We start from the raw sequence: 14,726 nt of genomic DNA on the forward strand, positions 1-14,726 counted from the left end.
GAGGATTTTAGGATGTGTCCCCAGTTAAGGTAAATGTGGAATGCTGGCTACCAGGGCCAAACCTGTGTTTGGTACACTATGAAATCTCTGATCTGTGAGGCCGCACATGGCCTGGGAGGCCTGTGAACTGTAGGCCTACAGGGAAAACCAGCTGGCGAGCTTTTCTGCATCGAGATGAACGCCACGCATCAAGGCCTCCTTACCAGCAATCATACACTCTCCAGGCAGATGAGGGGAAGCCCGGCATCCATGCACATGAGACCTGGCAGGCTTCCCCTGAAACTGAAGGCTATGCATACTCTTTTTCCTGTCCTGAATCCTTCTAAAAAGCTAAGTTAACAGTGCTGGATTAAATGCTATTGTGTCCTGTGAGTTTGATTACCACATTACCAGTGCAATAGTGGGACCATGTGTTGTGCTTCAATTCAAAGTTTACTAAAGAAAAAACTTCCTTTGGCTATTCTTGCCAAATAGTTATTTACACTACCATATTTTCTGTTTGGCGTCCAAATTCATTCTGTTTTTCTGAGCTTCCCTCACTCCTTTGACTTCCTGTCTTCTCCTTTTTAGGGCTCTCACCTGCAACCAACCTCTAAACTTCCTGTCCACTTCTTATACAGAACTGTTTAACTATTGCACTGTCTCACCCTAAACTAGTTAAGCTACCCACAGAGCTCTCATTACAATAACTAATACGAAGATTGGTTGCAAAACATAGTTTCCTGCAGGAAGGAGTTGCAAGACTACTTCAGAAAAAAAAATTATTTTTTTTTTTGCTAGACAGGGAATGCTGACTTTCTGTCCATAGACATTTCAAATCTACGAATTATCTGAGTCTCAGTTACCTACATGATTCCTGTTCCTAATTTGGTGTCTCAAACTTTCCTGAAGTGTTAACACAAAAGGAATAGAACTTGCCTAACACGAGCAATATATGCTCTTAGATGTTCCAGCTGGTGTCCTATGACCTCCAGGAACAACTTCTCTCTGAGGCCGCTCTGCTCTGCACCCTGTCTCCCCGCACTGCATCCATAGTCATGGCAGGCGCTCTATATCAGTCCCAGCATTGCAGTGTTTGTTTGTTTTTTGTTTTTCTTTGTCTTTTGGGGTGAGAATGGGGACAACTAAGTTTAGTAAAATCTGAGAAGGACTCCCTACTGCATCTATTGGTACTATTTTATTTCCTGTGTAACATTAACCTTCCCTCTCTTGGCTTTTGCTGCTTAATAGTCTTATGCCCTCTTGAGCTAGACTTTCATATTATTTTACTTGAACTACGGTCTCAGTAGTAGGAGCCCTCTGTCTTCCCTTCCCATAGCAGGAGCCATGAGGAAAAGGGGTGTGATAATCTCAGGAACAGCACAGTATGACAGAAAAACATTTCTGAGGCCACCACTTGACTTTTCAAGGCTCTTCTTGTGCCTGATGTTCATTATTTCAATGCATGTTTATTGAGTACTATTGATATTCAAAGGTACCATTCTTAGAGTGGAAAATATGATTTAAAAATCACAACTACTGACAGCCAGCAACTTAGAATCTAAAGAGAATTATAAAACAACTTCCTTCAGAACCATGATGCAGGCAGGATGGTATAAAAATAATAGACTCCTGTTAGACTTCATGGTAATGACACCTGTGCTTTCTAGGGTACGCCCCCCCTTTCCCCTGGAACTTCTGAAGCACTCAGAATGGTCAAGATCAATGTCCAATCATTCCTACAAGCAGTGCATGAGAAGTTAAGATTTAGTTATGATTACTGGTTACTTCATCTTGAATCCAAAACCCTGGACTTCAGAAATAAAGCAGCTGATGTAACTCTTGGTTTTCTTGTTTCTGCCTCCCTCTTGTTCTTGTGGAAGGACCAAGTCATCTCCGGAAAGGCCCAGGAGGGACTTTTCATGACAAAATAAGGCTTCTTAACTTGCTCTATTTTACATGGACAAAGTATGAAATCTTGGAATTGAAATTCAGGCTCTGAATTGCCCCTGACAACGGGAGTTATTGGAAATGGGAACGTCACCAGGACCTGTTCAGAGAAGAACGTGGGTTATCTCCTACAACAGTGCTTAAAACTGGGATATGAGAGACTGTCTCCAAGAGTATCACATATGTGCAAAAGTAATGTATTAAATAACATAGGGAAGACTATACTGGACAGTTCCAGAATGCTCACATTCATGTGGTTTGTCAAGTTACGGTGAATTTCTATAAATATCTGTACAGCTCAACAGCATGAGAGTCTGCAGGGGAGGCTCCTTTAGTCCGCGAATTGGCAGAATTTATTTTCATCTCTGTGCATGGACGACTGAAGTAAAGAATGTCACTCCTCCTCAGGAAATGTTTCCTCCACCTTGGGGGTTCTCAGGGCTATTCTTATAGATGCCATTGAGCATTTTTCCCATCTTCACATATGGGACATGAAGAATGTTACAGAAAAATAAGTGCTTAGAAGTCCATCTCAAACATGCAGAAGAATTGTCAGGGAATTCTTAAATGTTATAAAAAGTTTGGAAAGCCTGTGATCTTGGTAATGTTTCCAAGAGTCAGCAACTCTGAAGGAAGATTTCCACCATCCATGGCCCACACAGTATTTCCTTTTGGGATAATTTTGTGACCTGATCCTCTGGGTTGGCATTCCACTCAAGTCACCAAGTTTCTGCCATCTCTGTGAGAACCTGCAGCAGCTCAGCAAACGTAGGGCGGCCTTTAGGTTTCTGGAAAAGGGAAGCAGAGGAGGTCAGCTCAGCTTAAGACTCACTCAGACACTGTTTCTGGAACTTGCTGGCAGGGACTTGGATCCAGGCTGGTTCCCCACATATGGAAGAGAAAGATAACTTGGCTATCGCACAAGCATGATTGGCATGGAGCGAGATATGAGTGTGAAAATGTAAGAGCAGAGAGGGTTGCAAAGATAAAATGGCTAGAACTGCAAACACTAGCCACATGTGGCTACTTAAATTTCAATTAATTAAAATTAAGCACATTTTAAAATTCAGTTCTCAGTCACACCAGCCACTTCTCAAGTCTTCAGTGCCCAGGTGTGGTGACCACATGGGACTGCACAGACATAGCACGTCCCCATCACCATGGAAGGTTCTGTGGGCCGGCCCTGCCCGAGCTCTCCTGGGATGACTTGATATGCATGAGATAAAGGAAGAGCTGGGACAGAGGGGGCGTCTAGAGTGCCAGGCTCCCACGCTCAGTCAGTCGTTTACTACACCTGATCCCCTGTGGAAAGAAGGATTGCAGTCAGAAAGCAAAAGCCATGTTTTCATGAGGGACTTTGCAGGTCCGAGAACACAAGCTGTGCTGTCTTAAGGCTCAGTCAACAAAGTCCTTGGCCACAGGCCACAGGCCAAGGACTGGAGCATTTTCCTATTTCACCATGGGATGTGGTTTGGCTTTGGCTCCATGAGGAAGAAGAGATGGCACTGCTGGCAAATGGAACGACTCGTGGTGGCCACATTCTCACCAAGGCCATAGACAGCAGGGTTAGTGGGCAGGCACCACTCTTAGTGGCCTATGAACAATGAAAAAGAGCAGAAGAACTGTGAGCACCTGTGAGAATCCTTGAGCTTCCGGGAGTGCGTTGTGGAGCTTTCGCGTGAAATGTGTGTATCGATGCTATTATGATCATGTTGAATCTAGAGGCACCTAAGCCCCTGGGGCTGTTTAGATTATATTAAAAAGTTATAGGCAAAATCAACTTTTGCAAACAAGTAAATCAACATAACCAAAACACTGTTTTAATCCATGTTCCAACTGTAATTTGATGTCTTTGACTTGGTCCTCTCTGCCCTTCTCTGTCTCCTCCCCACAAAATATAAAATCCCAATAAGTATTTTACTGTATATATATGTATATTGCTTCATACACAATATATATTCCTGAGCTATTTTCAATGTTAGTACAAAGGTGCTCTTAAGACAGCTGTTTGCTACCAACAGCTTTCAAGATTCCTTGCAGAGCAGTTAGCCATATGTAAAATATTTTCATATACCAGGTATCTTTATAAAATCAATACTTCTCTGGAATGTGAACAACCAAATCACTCTTGGCATATTGAATTCCCCAGTGTTTGTGGATCAGGAATCAAATGATTTGTTTTTCAGCCAGGAGGAATCTCCGCCCCCAGCTGTGGTCTTTTCTGGGCTGAAACTGTCAGCTGTCAGAATCACAGGGGAGTCTGATAGGACGGGAGGGGTGCGTTGAACCAATGCCCAGAAAAGTCAGCAGCGAGGCATAAACCCCTCTGGCTTTGGCATTTCAAGGAAAAGAGAAACTGCATGCCCAAAAGATAATTTCCTGAGTAGAAGTTCCTGGCACCCTTTCTGCCTTCATTCCTGTTCTGGTTTAATCTCTCTATCGGGAGACTTGAGTGCCCCAAGAGAGATGAAACCCACTACTTTTAGCCTTGGAAAAGCAAGACAAATTAAAGTAGAGTGAAGTAAATAAAAATACCATCCTTCTCTTTCAATGTGGAAGTTTAACAAACCCTATCCTACCCTTAGCTTCCACCCACCAGTTCCTAAGAGGTGTAAACCATCTAATCACTGAGGCTTTACTAATGACAAGAGTTTCTGCAGGAGCCAATCTCAGAAGATAAGACTTAGAAAATGCCCTGAATTCTTCGTTGAAAGGCCATTGTTACACACAAATGGATTAATGAATTTGCAGTGGGAGTTTCAGATAGAAATAGTACTTCTGGCTCTCAGGGATCAGTACAGAGAAACAGCCACCTTTTCCTGCCACGATGGGATCCTGAGGTGGGGTCTGTTCTCAGGTGCTGGGCCTGCCCACATTCACAGGAGAGTAAGTAAGGGACCCTCACCTCGTGCCAGCAGCGGTACATGACTTCATAGATGGACATTGGTGCCAGGTGAGGGCGGTACAGCCTAAAGCCGTTAGAAATGGCTTCCACAACTTGCAAATTTGACTTATTTTCAAAAGGCATTTTCCCTTCTGTAAAAACTTCCCACATCAAAACTCCTGCAAATACAGCGCACAAAAAACAGAGGTTAGAGAGAAATGGCTACTTGGAACTGAAAGAACTGTCTCAGTCTATATGGCATTATCTTCCCCTTCCAGTCTTGGCCTTATAATCCCCCAGAATGAGAGCAGGCCCATCTGGGGAGCAGATTGTGTGCATCTTAGTTTTCAAACAGGCCTGTAATCTGAAAATATTCCAGTTGAAAACAATGCCTTTCCTTTTCCATTGGCCCGTCTGCCTCCCTATTGGAAGAAAAAGCTGCCCGCATTTTCGTTTCTAAGCATTCTCAAGTCTCCACACCCTGACATCAATAAACCTTCTCGCCATTCCACAGAAAACGACAGAATTGTCTGAGGCTCTGCTGCCTGCTAAGACCAGGAGGTTACGAGTCAGCAGATGGCATGCATCCCACCCCCACTGCAAGTTCAACTGCTGGGTTGAGCCGCAGGCTACCTAGAAGGGCTCTGTGCATAAGCAGGCGTTCAGTAATCATTGATTGATTCATTGATTGATTCATGAAACTTCTTCAAGTTTCCCAATTTGAGTTCATTTAATTATTCACTTGTTCTGCAAAATTGTGTTCGGTATCAAGTAGAGGCCAGGCCTAGGCTGGAGCCAGAGGATTGTTAAGAATGAGACCAGTCTATGTGCTCAAGAGCCTCACTGTCCAAGGGTGGGGATGGGTGTAGGGTGGAGACAAGTGGTCGGCTAAAACTCAAGGAGTTGTAATTGTTCTGCAACCACTTGATGAGGCCCTTGGATTGTTATCCATTGGTCTCAAAACTTAACTGTTCTCCAGTAGATGTTAAAATGTCACCTGCCAAGACTACCACATGTCCCTGGAGAGCTAATGAGATCAATAATACAAGTTTAACCTTATTGTGACAATAAAATTCACACCCTTCTGAGGGTACAGCTGTCCCTCCAAACCCAAGAAGCCATCCAGGCAAGTCTGGGTGAAAGAGAATAGATAGATTATCACACATTTGTTGCCACTCTTTGAAAATCAATTAAAAGAACATACGCCATTGGACATGGGTCTACAGTGTCTATTTCTCAGTGGAGAACATTACCCAATATAAATGTCAATTGACAGATCCCAAGGAAGCCTGTGTCTAAATTCCACAAAATTTGAAGGTAATGAAGTAAATTAGGTGATGTTTCTTGGTAGTTAGACAATGACATTTATTAATTACACTCAAAATTCAATGACCCCATAAGATCAATTTTCCTTGCAAGTCTGCGGCGTGGACATGTTGGCTGAGTTTGTTTTCTAGACCAGGAGACTCTATGGCCTGTTACTGTTTATTAACAAGTGCTCAATGGAAAAGGAAAAGATCCAACAGGCAGACTTATGTAAGAAGGTGAAGAACACCTGCTGCCAAAGACAGGCTGGGTGTGTTTAGAACACTTAAGACAGAAAGCACAGTTATTAGAAGACTTTCTTAAAATGCTGCATCCTATTAATAAATCAAAGTGTAAAGAGATTGGCGTATTTTATGACATCAAGCTCCATTAAAAGAACATCAAAGTCACTCACCAAATGACCAGACATCAGATTTGCTGCTGTACTTGTTGAAATGGAAAACTTCAGGCGGGGACCACTTGACTGGAAACTTGGCTCCAGAAGAACTGATGTATTCATCATCCAAAACGTACCTGAGGTCATCAGGTTGCAAAGCACATTGTGTTTTGTGTTACCTCCAAGTTCTATTTACTTCAAATCCCTTCAGCTAACTCAGTTTTAGAAGACAAAGTGTTTTACCCCAGGAAAGTTCTGTATACCTTCGCTTTTTGTTTTCAAAGTGGGAAAGCAGTTCTTACAGTGTTTCCCAAACCAAGCCTCAACTGTGTTTATTTTATTTGGGTCTCAGAAAAGCATAGCCATTCTTCAGTCCAAAACATACCCTGCTGATTATGTTAATTACAATAAAATCTGCAAAGAAGCATGATGAGTGGTCTAACAACCAAGTTTATAAAAAGGAAATAAATATATAATAGAAAAGAAGAAATTCAAAGCTGAATGCCTTATTTTCTTTCTGCATGTGTTTTGTGGGACAGAGAAGGGGAGAAATAAAAGTATTTGAACATAATATATTTGAGGTGGAAAATGTCTAATGTGTTAAAACGACCCTATATGGAAAGAAATCAATAGTATCTGCCACCTCCTTTAAAAAATAAAAAAGAGATTAAATCCTCTCGAGAATTTTTTGCAGGAATATCCAAGTATGGGCATCTGGAGAGAAGACAGGATAGATAACTTGTGCTATGTAGCCCCTTAAATATGTAGTCTAGTATTTTTAATTTCTTTATTAATGCTTCCCCATGTTCCACTTTTTCCCCACATACCCTACCTCACCCCATCTTTAAACTCTTTATTGAGCCTGAGGTCATTCTACCGAGGGGAAAGAATGAATCATAGAAAACAGAGAAGGAAGAGCCATTTTTCATAGCTTGTGCGTTTCCAAAGTCTAGGCTTTCCGGAGGGTGAGGCTGGAATCACCCACCAACTCTTTGGGAGGATGGCTCCTGAGTAAGAGTAAGGCCTCGCCCCACCGTTACCATCTCTCTCTCTAGAAAAAGGTTCCTTCAGCTGGGAAGTACAGTAAGAGAAGGGAAAGGGAAGGGGTATTAGATAGTAGTGGGTGGCTGCGGTGGGGTCCTGCCCTGCTCCCTACATGAGCTGCCCCGTCCCAGGGCAGAGCAGGAGGCCTGCGCTTCCCCACAGTGGGCCGGGGGGTTCAAGAGCAAAGCAGCCTGTGCCTTCTGCCCAGGTGGAGCCTCAGGAAACGAGCAAGATCGCAGAGGACAAGACGCTGTGGATGTGCCATGGAAATGGGCCTCAGCTAGCAGAGATCAGGTAGCTGGAGGAGCTTTCCAATCAGAGGAGGCCAGGTATGAAGGAATCTTGCGACAGAAACTCAGGGTGAGTCGGCGGCCGCCTGTGGGCACCGCCAGCCAAGCACAAAAAAAGAGGATGGTGACTGCAAGGAAGCCGGTGCCAAGGGACAGTAGACAATAACAAGGCGCAGGCAGGCCACCTCCCTGTCAGTACTGTGGCCCCGAGAAACACACAACACTGGCATTTTGGCCCTGAAGAGGGTCAAGGAGAAACCCTAAATTGACTGGGGTTAAATTTCTAGCAACTTGAAAGAAAGGGCTCAAAATATAAACAGCAAGGAGTTATAAAAAATAATGTTAGATATTTTACTCTCTTGAATGTACACTTCAAGTCGACTGCTACACCTGATAATAGAAATGTATGTTGATGACATAAAAAATCAGAGCTGAGCAAACAAATTTATTCTTTTTCCTTTCAGAAATAGATATCAGAAAAGCTTTTTTTCTTAATCTTACACATACAATGAGTAGACTGAGAAATTACTTTTAATTCTAAGATATGCCACAGTTTTATTAATGATGCTATGAAAGAAGATCAGATTAGCCCACAGTATCTGTTTACCTCACAGCTAAACTTGGTGCATGTCCTAAAATTCAAAGGGGGTCAGCAGGCCAAGCAGCCACATTAACAGAGAAAAAACAACAAAGCCAATAACACCTTTCAGTTTGTCAGTAGACAAATGCAAGATCCTGTCTTATGAGTAAACAACAACAAAATATATCACGTACCTCGTCATTCCAAAGTCCGAAATTTTTACTATGCTTGTAGAACTGACCAAACAATTCCTTGCCGCCTATGAAAGAAAAAAAACCCAAGTTCAAATATTATAAGTTTTTCTTTCAGGAGTTCCTACTCTCCTTTTCCTTGGTTTCGTTGGGCCCCTGCACTACTTCTCTGTGTGGGCAGCTATGTTATTTTTGGTAACACCTGTCAGTGTTGTATATGATTTGATATATTTGCCCTCACATAGTGGATTTTAATGATTTTTTAAAGAAAGAAAAAAGAAGTGAAAAAAATTGTAACACTTTTCTGTTTTTAGATTTTTAATATTTCTCAAAAAGTATCCCCGATAAATATGAAGATTAACTCAATCTTAATGAGGATTTAAGAATCTTGACATAAAAAAATAGTGTGTATTTTTAAATTTATCTTAAATAAAAAGAAGGCCCAATATAAACGACAAATAAGGGACAGTCATTACACATCTTTGAGACCTATCATTGCTGATACAAATTAAAACTTACATCCCATCAAATATAACTATTTACAATGAAACTTTCATATTTCTTAAAATTACCACAGTGAACTAAATATAGTACTATATAATGCAGAGATGATCTATTTGATGCCAAACAATCCATTTGCAGTCAACCTAATCAAGAAAATTATTGTTTGGGTTAGTTAGCCTCATTATAGGTCAATGGTTTGATAGAATTTTTCTTTTTTCAGCAAATTTGTGGTGTAGTTAGTCCAAAAACAAAAATCTTGAAATGGTAAGTCAGAAGGAGCCAGTTGGGAAGAGTTGACAAGAGCTGGCAATGACCTCAAAGTCAGACCACAAGGCAAACCCTTGACAGGGCAAGCCTCCTTGTTAGCCGGTATATTTTAAGCGGTATGTCAGTGGATAAAGTAGGACAAAAAGACACAGTGAAGGAAGAAACCACGGGTAGGAGAGTCTGTAAGAAGCCACCTGGAGCAAATAGAATGACCAGAACTGTCACATGAGTTTTGAATTCAAATCCTTGTCAGGAAAGACAAACCTGCAGAGACGAGGAAAGTGAGCTAGGTAGAATCGATGTCATATCCATCCCCTCAAAAATCTGCTCAATAGCTACTCCGTGCTAGACAGAGGAATGTGCAAAAGAATAGCCCTGCTATGTAATCCCAATAGTGAGCATGGCTGAGCTCTTCTCTGTGCCAGACACTGTGTTGAGTGCTTGCACACATTAATCCATGCAATTCTCCCAACAAGCCCATATTAGGGAAGTGCTATAATTATTACCATTTTCTAATTAACTAGCTTTTTAGCTAGTAAGAAACAGAGGTGGGATGTCAACCCAGGCAGTCCAGCTCTAGAGCAGTGGTTCTCAATCTTGACCGCACAGTGGACCTTCCAGGAAATTTTTCAAAAAATATGGACGGCTGGATTCTACTTCCAGAGATTCTGGTTTAATTGGTCTAGGGTATGATCTGGGTATTGTGATGTTTTAAAAGCTCCTAGGCCTTGATCTCAAGGAGTTTGGAGTCTAGCATTTGGGTAAACACTATAAACAATTACAAAGTAGAAATAAGAAATGCCATGAGTTCTAAGTCATGTGTAGGACAAGCAATGGTGTGCTGGGGGCCAATAAAATGATGCCTCCTTTCTCTCTCCAGAATATTTCAGCCTGGATGAGTAATGTGGTCATCTGGTCATGGGTGATGGAAGTAAAGGATTACCTCTAGGTGACAGTATCCGGGATTTCTTACAGAATTCTCATCAGAGTTAATTTTTGGACTTAGAAATGAGACATGGAAGAGCATAGGAGGAATAGTATAAATATCATGAATAAATATGGAGTAGATAGGACCTTTTTTCAAGGGGAGAAAGCAAAGCAGAAAGCAGAGCTATTAGCATTTGGGGCAAGATGAGCCTCAACTCTTTTTTGTTTCTTTGTTTGTTTTTTGCAGGACTGTTCTGAACATTACAGAGCAGAATGATCAGGTATTTCCAGTCCTCATTTATGCCAGTACTGCTGATGCAGTCCTGCTAGCACCAGACCACCTCGGCGGGCAGCTTCACCCGTGAGAACCACTGGAGCTTGTTCTTAGCTATGTATCTCCAGGGCTGGCCGAGCGCTTGGCACTTACTAGGCACTCAGTGCGTATTTGATTATGGGCTGGAAGGAAGGAAGGAGGGAGGGAGGGAGGGAGGGAGAGAGGGAGGAAAGAGAGGGAGGAAAGAGAAGGAGGGAGGGAGGAAAGAAAAGTAAATTAGTTTTCGTTAGTTAATTAGTGTGGTGGTTGGTTAGTTTAAGGCATATTTAGGGTAACACTCTTCGGTTACAGCATCAACAGGCAATTAAAAATAAAGCAGCTCAATGACTCATCATTGATGTTTCTCTCTCTCCCTCTCCCTTCTTCTTTCTCTGAAATCAATAAAAACATATTTTTTAAAAATAATACTAAAGTTACACTTCCGAGCAAATTACGCGAAGAAGAAAATGTTTTCAACTTAAGCATTATCCCCAGTATGGCACGTCCTCCGAATACCAGCGCAGCCCCGGCGCCCCGAGGCGGCCCCCGCTCACCAGGTCCCTGTGGATGAAGCGGCTGCGCTCCAGGTACTCCATGCCCGCGCACACGTCCTGGCACATGCTGAGCAGCGCGTCGGTGCCGAGCGCCCCCTTCCGGGCGCGCAGGTAGTGCAGCAGGCAGCCGTTCTCCATGAACTCGGTCACGATGTACAGCGGCCGGTGCTGGATGCACACGCCGTACAGCTGCACCAGCCGCGAGTGCGACAGCCGCCTGCGCAAGACACACAGTGTGCGTTTGGGGGTGTTGGGGCTCCCCGGGGGGCTTCTACCATCTCTGCATGATGTTCATCCCTGAGACACGATGAAAATGGACCCAAGCACGAGAGCGGCGCAGCTCCCCCCCGCCGTCCGCCCTGAGGAAGGCGGCCCAGGGCGCCGGGCCTCAGCGCTGCAGATGCGGAGTATCACACGCCCCATCGGCTCGGTTTCTCCTTTCATCTCTGTCCCTTGAATTTCAACCTTCCTAACTGTAGCTGCTCAGACAAAAAATTCTGGACAGACGGGAGGGAGGAAAGAGTGACTGATACACATAAAAAAGAAAATGGAATACAAATTATTTAAATTAAATTATCTTTACGTAATCAGAGCTAGGAGTTTAACTAAAAACCTTTATGACCAATATTAATTACCCCCTGAGAAAAACACTTAGGGAGCTGGAGGCAAGAAGATTGAGGGGTTTCCAGTTTTTACCTTATTAATTTCCGTGTAATATGAACTTACGATGTTAAAGCTTTGCTTTCAAAAGCTAAATTATTTTAGCATGAAGATATGATGATGTAGAAATAAAGAATAAAATGAGATACAAGTGAAAAAGTTCTTGATATTAAAATTACTATAGGTATACTTTTATTATTATAAATATAATTATTTCATATATCTTCATATAATGTATTGCCACTTATAAGCTACACCCAGAGACACAAACCCATTGTTCAACAACTAAAATGAACAATCCCTTAAAGGCAATGCAGTGTTTAAATGATTAGGAAAATATAATGCTTGTAATCAAAAGAGCTGAATTTAAGTTTTACCTCCTACCAGCTGCCTGACCAGGGGCAACTTATTTAAACTTTCTAAACCTCAGTTTTTTTTACATGTGAAATGGGGATAATGAAACTGAACCTTCTTCCTTCCAGTGAGTTAAATGAGGTCGTGTATGTGAATATATTACAAACAGTACAAACCCAAGGTAAAAATATGTAGCTAAATTTGTTTTAATTTAATAGGCTTTTATGGGCTTACGTTGTCTAAGAGGGAAAAGACTGGTTTTGTTTCATTCCTCTAAATCATCTTTAGCAGATGCTCTGGAAACATCATGAGTACAGGCCCCTAATTTAGGTCATATCTCAAAATATAATGATTAAGAGCACAGAAGAGACTTGAAGTTGTTATTTTACTGAACTGGAAAAGCTACACAGGAGGCCAACAAGTTTGGTTAACAGGTATGGCAACCGCTATAAGATCTGGCCTGCAGTAGTTGCCCAATAAATGTCTGTTTATCATTATGTTAGTTCATTTAAGATCACGGCTTTTGTGCCCACAGTTTAGAGTCCTGATTTCAATCGGAAGCTCTACCAATGTTTTACTGTGAGACTGTAGACAAGATTTCCTTTTTCTCATCTAAAAAATTGGGATCTTAATCGAACCTACTTCATAGAATTGTAAGGGTTCACTAACTCATTCAGCCATCCACAAATATTTTTCTCACACCAACTACATGCTAGTCATCATTTTAGGCACTCACCGGGTTGTAGAAGAGAGATAAATAAGGTTTTATTATCATGGGGCTTACGTTCTAGTTGGGGGGAGAACAAAACAAATACACATACATGAAGCTTTGGAGTAGTGACAAGGGCTTTGATGGAACTAACACAAGGTGATATAATAGAAAGCATTTGGGGATGGGGATGCCAATTAAACAGCGTAGTCAGGGGAGGCTTCCTGAAGGAGGGGACATTCAAACTAAACCATTAGAAAAAGGAGGTAATGTGTATATTACCGTATAATATGCACATACACAATGTAATATGTGTATTACCAAGCTGTTTATGCTTGCCAGATAGAGCTCAATGTATGTCACCTATTTACATTTTTAAAGATGGATGTATTTGCATTCCACAGTTAGAAGTCAGAGGGGAGCTTTTCCTGCTTCACTTTTTTTTTTTTTTAATATATCTTTATTGATTTCAGAGAGAGGAAGGGAGAGGGCGAGAGAGAGATAGAAACATCAATAATGAGAGAGTCACTGGTCAGCTGCCTCCTGCACGCCCCCGGCCCGGGATTGAGCCCGCAACCCGGGTATGTGCCCTGACCGGGAATCGAACCTTGATCTCCTGGATCTTAGGTCGATGCTCAACTGCTGAGCCACGTCAGCTGGGCTCCTGCCTCACTTTCAAAAAACAAAATCAGAAAAAATCAACTGTGTGCAAATGCAAGAAAATATTATGTCCATCTAAACTGACTTAAAAATAAGCCCTTAGTCTCCTCATTCCTGCCCCCATAAACTAAAAAGAGCTATTTCTATTCCCCACGCTCCATGCATCTCCCATCACCCTCAAGCTACTCTCCTCAGAAATCCTCACTCCAAATGCCCAATAAAGCTTGAGCCTTCCAAGAATCCCCTCATCATGACATTAGACAGCCCTAATTCTTCGTTTGATAGGAATTCCAATATGCTTTCAACTTTCCCTGACTCATATGTCTCCCATTTATTCCTTCCTTACTATGCCTATTTAATCTAACACAGGAATGTTTTGTCTTAGATACAGGAAACCCATGTTCAGATGCAGTTAGCATAAGGGAGCAAAGGCCAGCAGGGAAGCCTAGGGGCACAAAAACATCTTTGGGAAGCCGATGTCGCTGGAAAATTTTGCTTATCACAACTTTCCCTGAAAATCATTTTGTTGTAAGTGGATGGAAAGAACATTTTGATAGGACATTTGGGGTTTGGGTTTTAGAGCCCAAGAGACAGTATTGCTCTGCCTTCAAAGGAAAATGGGCCCAGTTAATCACATCTGGTGTTTTGGTTGGTTGGTTGGTTGGTTGGTTGGTTGGTTGGTTGGTTGGTTGTTGGTTTTTTTCAATTGAGGTCTGCAAGTTTGGAGCAGAACTAAATTGCTGTGGATAATAAAACAGAATGTAGGTAATCTGGATTCTTCTTCTTCACTACATTTGATGCTCCTTTAAGTAAAGGTTGAACAAATACTTAGAGAAAGTTGACTTGATTTGTGTCAAATTATTGGCCTGTTCTGGTTCAGGCCAGTTTGCAGACATGAAACACAGCCACAGGTTCAACTGAGTCAAAATGATGATCTGGAAAATCACAGAAGTTAAGAGCAGTATCCAATGGTCTAGAAAGAGCCACTTCTGTTAAAGCTTAGGATTCCTAAATCCTCTGAAAGCAAATACTTTATCCTTATATTACTATTTAGACAAAGTCAACATTTTTGTTTCTGGGAAAAGGGGGGGGGAAAGGTGCACTTATTTGAACCCTATTATTAAGCTGAAAAGAATACACTTTCCTAGATTATCTCAT

General features: G+C 42.0%; 1 protein-coding gene across 1 annotated transcript in view; it reads right to left on the minus strand.

The window, feature by feature from the left end:
* Window positions 1–1,105: 1,105 nt before the first annotated feature.
* TXK (TXK tyrosine kinase) overlaps window positions 1,106–14,726 on the minus strand; it is a gene marked incomplete at its 5' end in the record, with an annotated part of 52,106 nt that continues 38,485 nt past the window's right edge. The window contains 5 exons of the mRNA XM_081148673.1: window positions 1,106–2,717; window positions 4,835–4,992; window positions 6,534–6,652; window positions 8,624–8,688; window positions 11,186–11,402. Coding sequence (XP_081004799.1) covers window positions 2,649–2,717; window positions 4,835–4,992; window positions 6,534–6,652; window positions 8,624–8,688; window positions 11,186–11,402 — 628 coding nt within the window. The 3' untranslated portion in view covers window positions 1,106–2,648. The remainder of the gene's footprint in view (window positions 2,718–4,834; window positions 4,993–6,533; window positions 6,653–8,623; window positions 8,689–11,185; window positions 11,403–14,726) is intronic.

The sequence above is a fragment of the Miniopterus schreibersii genome (assembly GCF_964146895.1).
Source record: "Miniopterus schreibersii genome assembly, chromosome: 1".
Lineage (NCBI taxonomy): Eukaryota > Metazoa > Chordata > Mammalia > Chiroptera > Miniopteridae > Miniopterus > Miniopterus schreibersii.